This window comes from Corvus brachyrhynchos, unplaced genomic scaffold (assembly GCF_000691975.1).
Source record: "Corvus brachyrhynchos isolate BGI_N302 unplaced genomic scaffold, ASM69197v1 scaffold172, whole genome shotgun sequence".
Taxonomy (NCBI): Eukaryota; Metazoa; Chordata; class Aves; order Passeriformes; family Corvidae; genus Corvus; species Corvus brachyrhynchos.
This window is the reverse complement of record NW_008236760.1, coordinates 58,539-66,434: the sequence shown is the minus strand read 5'-3', so window position 1 is coordinate 66,434 and position 7,896 is coordinate 58,539. Positions and strand designations below refer to the sequence as shown.

Below are 7,896 nucleotides of genomic sequence, written 5' to 3'. Positions count from 1 at the left end.
AATCTAAAACAAAGTGTCGTTTTAAGTATCTATTGGATTAGAAAGTTATAAATTACGATGTAACCCTAAATCTTGTGACTAGTCGCCATTACTCGGAGGTGTTGTAAAATCTCACGCCTCGACTGATGCGTTTGTTATTTTAAACAATAAATTCGTGTAATTGCATAGTCCCATCCCTTAAAGTTATTTTCCTCCGACACGTGAAGCGCGGAAAACGGACAGAAGGCCTTTCAAATAAACACCTACATTTATTCCTTTACTCCTGTCTAGTCTCTGTTTTTAGGTGGCCCCTTAAGGCATCAACACTGCCTTGTATAATTCACCAGAAGTTGATTGTGTCCTGACATCAGGTGAAATTGTCCAAATAATGGAACAGAAAAATGTGTCTATGAAAGATGTGACTGAAGTAGCTGTACATAGTTTGTTTGATGACCTAAAGAAAAGAGATGTAGTAAGGCATGATGGGAGGAGATCTGATGGTTACCTGGAGCACATTTTTAAACATGCTGCAAAGGAGCTTTTTGGCATGGATGCCAAGGAGATAACCTACAAAGCATTAAAGAACAAGGACTTTGAAGAAGTTACCCTTGAAAAGGATGGGGAGACAGTGCTGCATTTTGCAGCAGCTTATGGCTTTAGAAATATCCAAAACATGGTCCTGAAGTTGAAAAAAGGAAAGTTTTTATACCATTTTGTAGAAGTCCTTGCCTGCCCAGGAGGGTGCCTAAATGGAAAGGGCCAGGCACAGACTGAGGATGGCAAACCAGACAGAGCCCTGCTTGCCCAGATGGAAGAGGTGTACACTGTGATTCCCCTCAGGCTGCCAGAAACCAACCTGCACATACAGAAGATGTACCAGGACTGGCTGGAGGGCATGGACTCCAAGAAGGTCCAAGACACTTTGCACACGACGTACAGTGCAGTAAATCAAAGCACGAACAGTTTGGATATCAAATGGTAACAACTCAAGGTGCAGAGCTGTGCTGAGGTCACAGGGCAGCACTGGAACCCTCTATGCAACCGCAGCCGCTGGGCACCAGCGAGGGTGTGGGTGAGTCTCTGCCCATCTCGGGATTGTTCTTGGGAAGAACCATTGCTTTGCAAAACCAGAGAAGTCTCCAAAAGCCCTGGTTCCTGCCGCTGTCATTTAACTTTTACTGTTTGTCATTTCCTGCGTACAATGGATTTCTTCATTCAAAAACCTGATCTTGCAAGGTACATAAGCCCTTTCTGCCAGGGACAGGGAGTCTAATTCCTGATGAAGTTACTCTCTAAAGTGAAAGGTTCACTGCATGAAATGGGCTCCTTCAAGAGGGTGAGATGATTTTACTCCTAGGTCTGCAATCCCTGTCATCACAGGAAAAGAGTCAACAGGAATTTCAGTATTGATGCAGTTGGTGTGAAGCAACTTGGGATTTACTTGTCTTGTTAAGGAAAAGGCCCTTTAAAAGGACAAGTGAGTATATGGAGAGATGTAATGAATTTCTATAAGCCTTGTATCCATAATTCAGCAAAAAATAGTTCCAAACTAGCCACCATTTCTTACTGATGTAATGTCACAGAATGCTTCATAGAAACTGAACCTGGGAAGCTAATGCTAAATGGTTCATTTAAAATAATTCCAAATAGTTTGGTTGGTACAAAAAGAGAACTTTCTTTCCTTGTAAGTTTTCTGCCAAGCTTGCAGCCAGGAGGAGTGGTGCTGCTTGCTTTGGCTTCTCTCTGAGAGTGAAACACGCCCAGATTGTTCTTTCATTTGTCTCCACGTTGAAAGACTTCTGCAAAAAATAACTTCCTGAGGTGCCTCTGAGAAAAAATACTGAACAATGCTTGTGAACTCATCAGAGTTACGATACGTCAGCATCATGAATTTTGATGCACTTATTTTTATAAATATGCTATAGAGGTTCATTTAACAGACATTGTGAAGTGGTACTGCCATGCAGCTTGTCTGCAACTTCCTCAGTTGTCAGAGAGTTATTCAAGAATGTGATGGACAAAAGAAATTAGACTCCTGCCAGACTTCTTCAAATTTTCCTGGTAGCATCAGATCTGTTCATGATTAATGGCTGTTTGAAGCTAGCAAAGTTCTAGCATTCCTTATGCAGCCTGAAAGTGTGGATGGGCTTTTTTAACCACTTCATGCAGTTTGAATGAATCTTCTTGCAAATTTCTTTAATATTACAACTGCTTGTGTGAGTAAGAAATCCTGCAAAATTGTGCTTATACCAAAAAGGTCCTGACTGTGAATGGATGTTTCCAATAATGTTTCTTGCTACCATGAGCTATTCTCACAGCTGAATTATGTCAAATCACAACGTATTTGCCACACCATTATGATCTCTATAGTAAATCCATGTTACTTTTATTCTTCTTTAATATTACAACTGCTTGTGTGAGTAAGAAATCCTGCAAAATTGTGCTTATACCAAAAAGGTCCTGACTGTGAATGGATGTTTCCAATAATGTTTCTTGCTACCATGAGCTATTCTCACAGCTGAATTATGTCAAATCACAACGTATTTGCCACACCATTATGATCTCTATAGTAAATCCATGTTACTTTTATTCCATTTACAAATCAGTTGTCTGCTTGCTTATTGTTTTTTAGCTGATATGTGACAAAATTTTTGGTAGCTTTCTTGCACTGATGAAGTCAAGATGAGTTACATTCTGCTGTATTTGACACCTTTAAAGGAACACTCTCCACTCTGACTTTAGTTTTGTTAAATTTAAGTGCTGCTAATATTAAGTTTTGCTAAGTGTAAGTTTGTACAGTTTAAATGATGCTAAGGCTAAGTTCTACTAAGTTTACCTGTTGTTAAATTTAAGTCATGTCAAGTTTAAGTTCTGTTAATTTGATATTCTGTTACATTTAAGGTTCTGTTAGTTTAAAGTGTTGTTAAGTTTAAGCAAAGTCAAGTCTAAGTATGTTCAGTTTAAGTTTTGTTATTTTAAAAGTCTTGTAAGTTTGAGTTATATTAAAGTTAATTTCTGTTCAGTTTCAGTGATGTTAACCTTAAGTTCTGTTCAGTTTACTTTCTGTTACTTTTGAGTAACATTTATTTTGAGTGAAGTCTAAGTTCTGCTGAAATATGCTCATTTAAATTGAATGATACAGTTCTTTTGTTACAGAGATAAGAATGAACAGATGGAAACAATTATGATAAAGGATTGGTAAGTGACTGTTTATGATTATAAGATAATAAGTTGTAAAAATACGTGAGGATTCGGCTTGTTAGATCCTTAAATTCATTGGAAATTCTATGGGTATAAATGTTCTGCATTGCTCAATTAAATGGTCTCAATTAAGATGATTATTCATTACAATCTTTGTTGTTATATCTTTCGTAGGTTGCAGAGAAGGATGAGTAACAATTGCAAGCCATGGATATTATTGATTGTAAGCTGTTCAGTGCTTTGCCTTATTATCTTATATGCATAGATGTGTAGAGAAGTATACTCTCGATTTCTTAGAATAAGTTACTGTAGATGTCTTATGCTCTTAATATAATAGCGTGAATTCACTGACTTTTCATAAAGGGCATTATCCAGAAGATATAATTTGATGTTACACATGTGCGTTTCTTTAGTAGTTTGCAGTTGGTTTATGGTACCATTGACTACTTAGCTAAGGATAAATGACAAAATCGACTGTTTTACAAACTTTCACATACTGTTGTATAGCTATCTGTAAGATATGTATCTTTTTAAGAAACTTTCCCAGCTGCCACTACTACAGGTCTGTTTATAGGATATGTTAGGGAAACCCTTCCAGTTAAGGCCTTGGCTCTGGCCAAGCCCTGGCTCTACCTGGTCTGGAGGCATACCTAAAGACCCAGGTGTTTCTGCACTAAAAACGTAATTGAGTCACTTTGACTTGCTGATTTGGGCTTCTAAAAGCTGGACTCCTGTGGGAAACAGAGGAGTAGAAACTTCCACAGGCATTAATGAGTTTAATTTACAGCCTTAGAAAGAGCTTGGGTTGATGTAATGATAAAGGTATACAGACCTTAAGCAGAAGAATCATAAACCTGTGTTTCTATAGTTATAAGTAAAAATATGTATTGGGTGATATGGTGAAGGGCTTTTAAGTATAGTAATGTGATTTTATAGTTTAAGTTAAGAATTTAAATGTTATAATAGAAGTATATGTGTGTACATTAGTTAGCAAGTTATTGGTTGAGAAACAGACGCAATGCAGTAAAAAATACCAAAGGTGATAGGTTATAAAGTCAAAACAAAGCTTCGTGTTAATTGCTTATTGGACCAAAAAGTTATAAATTGCCATGTAACTTTGAAACTTGCGACTGTCTTCCATTATGGCGTCTTGTTACTAAATCTACAGCCTCTGAGACTGATGCCTTGTTTGATTTTTCAAGTAATAAATCATGATAGCCGTGATGGTCCCATCTCTTTGGATCAGGCTCTGAAAATTGGTGCCTCTGTGAGGAGAATTTATGGAAGAAAGGTCAGAAGCTGCCCCGGTTGACATAAGAAAAGTATTAATTGTACCCTGAAAGGAAGGGTGATCCAGGACCTAATTAAAGCTGAAAGGAAGCTTAAAAGATATCGCTGGTTTGACATCTCACTGAGGACTGGTAGAAGGATTCACCTTGCGAAGAGAGGCAGGTGAGGACCGAGGGAACGTGAGATGGGTCAAAATATCTCAAAAGAACAAAGAGATGTTTATACTAAGCTAAAGACTTTAATAAGGTTACATTCCAGGTCAGTTCCGAAGCAGGAACTAAAAGATTTATTACTTTGGGTACTTAAAAACTTTTCAGAAGATGACTTGATAGCTCCTCTTCATAAATCGGTGTGGGACTCAGTTGGAATTCGGCTTTTTGACCTGGCTACTAAAAGAGATAAAATTGCAGCTTCTCTGCTCCCTACATGTCGAGTGCTAATAGAGATATTTAACAATCCTTCTACTGATGCCTCTATCTTTGGAATTTTAACTGCGCAACAGGCACAGTCATCTTTTACGCCACCTTTGGCTGCTTGTAATATTGCACCCGAGGCGGGGGGGAAGTCTGCCCACAAGCAGGAGGGGGGGAGACTCCGGAAATGACAGAAAAAAAAATGGCTGCTGTGGAATTAAACCCTGAAAATCTTAATCTGAGGGCAGATATGCAAATTCAGGATAAATTTTCTACATCAGAAGGTGGATTTGATTTAGACCTTCAAGATATAAATTGGCTTTCTTCTGCCAAAATGCGGAATTCCTTTTCTTCTTACAAAGAAAGGAATCCTGGAAAGAAGCCCTCTCTGGCAGATTGGAATGCTATGCATCATAAAGTAATTAAGGAGGGTGATCTCACTTGTAAACCGCTTTTAGCAATGCCGGCGAGATATGGAAGAGCAGGAGCTAACCCCAGATGGGAGGCTATCTCACATGATGACATTAAGGACTTAAGGAAGGCTATAAAGGAGTGTGGTTTAGGTTCTCCCTATTTCAAACAGTTGTTAAAGGGGATTTTCGACCATTTGGACTTGACACCTTTTGACTATAAAAATATTTCTTCAATGATTCTGACCGATTCACAGTACATATTGTGGGACTTAAGATGGTGCAGACTCCTCGAAAAACTCATAGAGAGTTATGCAGGAGGTCCCAACGCAGGCCTTACGCTTGCACACCTGGCAGGGGACCCACCTCATAATAGGGCAGAAGATCAAGCAAACCTGGTGAGAGGGGTCCTTGGTGATATCAAAGATGCGGCCAGAAAGGCACTTTTGCAGGTTGAACCTGTGGGTAGTCCACAAGGTGCCTATACACAAATAAAGCAAGGTCCGACTGAGTCTTACTCTTCTTTTATAGATAGACTGACTCAGGCTTTAGAGCGCCAGTGTGACAATGATGTGGCATGCCCAATATTATTACAGAATCTTGTTTATATAAATGCCAATGAAGAATGTCAGCGAACTATTAGAGCCCTGGCAGGGTTACAGCCAAACCTTTCAGACATGATCGAAGCTTGCAGTAAAATTGGTACTGCACAGCATATAGCCACGGTTCAAACTGATACATTAGGAGAAAGGCTTGAAAGAGCTATTATCACTCAAGCTGAAGTGATGGACAAAAGACTTACAAAAACACTTAATGCTCTTACTGTAAGCAATTTCAGAGCAGCACCACAAGCTGATACAGATGACATGATCTCAGAAAGATTAATGAAGTGATTGAAGATATGGGACCTCTCCAGCCTGGACTTCCTTCTCTCTCTATGATCCCAAGAGACTGGCCTTTAGTTATCATTGATTTAAAAGACTGTTTTTTCAATATTCTACTCCACCCAGATGATGCCCCACATTTTGCATTCTCTGTCCCAAGTATTAATAGACAAGAACCACTGTTAAGGTATCATTGGGTTGTGCTTCCTCAGGGAATGAAAAATTCACCTACTATATGTCAATGGTTTTTGGCAAAAGCTTTATCTCCAGCTAGAGAAAAACATCCCCAAGCAAAGATTCTACACTACATGGATGATCTATTGATTTCAGCACCAACACAAAAGGAGATGGAGGAAGCTCGTGACAGTGTTGTTACAGAGATTAAAAATGCTGGCCTTAAGATTTCTACATCAAAAATATAGGAAACTTTCCACATCAAAAATACAGGAAACTTCACCATGGAGATATTTGGGATGGAAAATGACAGAGCAAGCAATTATGCTGCAGAAAATACAGCTTTGAACTAAAATTAATACCTTGCAGGATTTGCAACAGCTTTTGGGAGAAATAAATTGGATCAGATCTACATTAGGGATCACCAACGATGAACCTGCTCCAGTTTTTGACTTGCTAAGAGGAGACTCTGATATCACATCTCCCAGAACTCTTACTCCTGAGCCTCAAAAAGCTCTTGACAGAGTAGCAGAAGCATTTCAGAAAAGACAAGCACATCGTTGTATTGCTTCACAACCATTTTTTCTTGCAGTATTAGGAGAAAAAATGCAGTTGTATGGTCTTATATTTCAATGGGATGCCTCTGCCAAAGATTCTTTGCTAACAATAGAATGGGTCTTTTTGCCTTACAGGTCTCCAAAAACAATCTTCACGACAATGGAGATGTTAGCACAAATTATAATCAGAGGTAGAACAAGGCTGTTAGCTATGACAGGCAAAGATTTTGCAATAATTTATTTACCTTTGAAGAAGCAGTATTTTGACTGGGCATTACAAAAATCAGAAGATCCGCAAATTGCATTGTTGAATTATTCAGGTACCTGTTCTATTTATTTTCCTAGCCATATGTTATTACAGGCAAAGTTAAGCTTTAGAGAAAAACCTCTATTAAGTGAAGTGCCTTTAAATGCTGTGATGATATTTACTGATGGGTCAGGAAAAACACACAAGTCAGTAGTAGTATGGCAAGACCCAGAAACTAAAGCATGGAAATCAGATACCCAAACGATAGAAGGTTCAACACAAGTGGTTGAACTTGCAGCAGTAGTCAGAGCATTTCAGCTTTTTCGGGAACCTTTTAATTTGATTACAGACTCTGCTTATGTTGCTAATATAGTTAAGAGAATAGAAGGATCAGTTTTGAAAGATGTTAGTAATGATGCTCTGTGTCGTTATCTTACATGTCTTTATACAATTATGCAAAGCAGGACTAATCAATATTTTGTCTCCCATATTAGAGCTCACTCATCACTTCCAGGATTTCTGGCAGAAGGCAACTCCAGAGCTGATAAATTAACAGTAGCTTTAGTGAACACCTTACCTAACATTTTTGAACAGGCAAAACTGAGTCATGCCTTTTTTCATCAGAATGCACGAGCACTTATGCAAATGTTTTGTCTTTCTAGAGATCAGGCTAGAGCAATCATAAATACCTGCCCAGACTGTCAACTGGTGCAGCCCCCTGTTTCCACAGGAGCCGTTAAA

The 7,896-nt window shown here is 38.7% G+C and overlaps 2 protein-coding genes across 2 annotated transcripts in view; one reads left to right on the top strand and one right to left on the bottom strand.

Moving 5' to 3' along the window:
* The window catches only part of LOC103625221 (nuclear prelamin A recognition factor-like), a 9,247-nt gene extending 8,286 nt beyond the window's left edge, over nucleotides 1-961 (top strand). Inside the window, exon 2 of the mRNA XM_008644629.2 lies at nucleotides 297-961. Coding sequence (XP_008642851.1) covers nucleotides 297-961 — 665 coding nt within the window. The remainder of the gene's footprint in view (nucleotides 1-296) is intronic.
* The window catches only part of LOC103625222 (E3 ubiquitin-protein ligase KCMF1), a 77,401-nt gene that overhangs the window by 48,789 nt on the left and 20,716 nt on the right, over nucleotides 1-7,896 (bottom strand). The window lies entirely within an intron of this gene.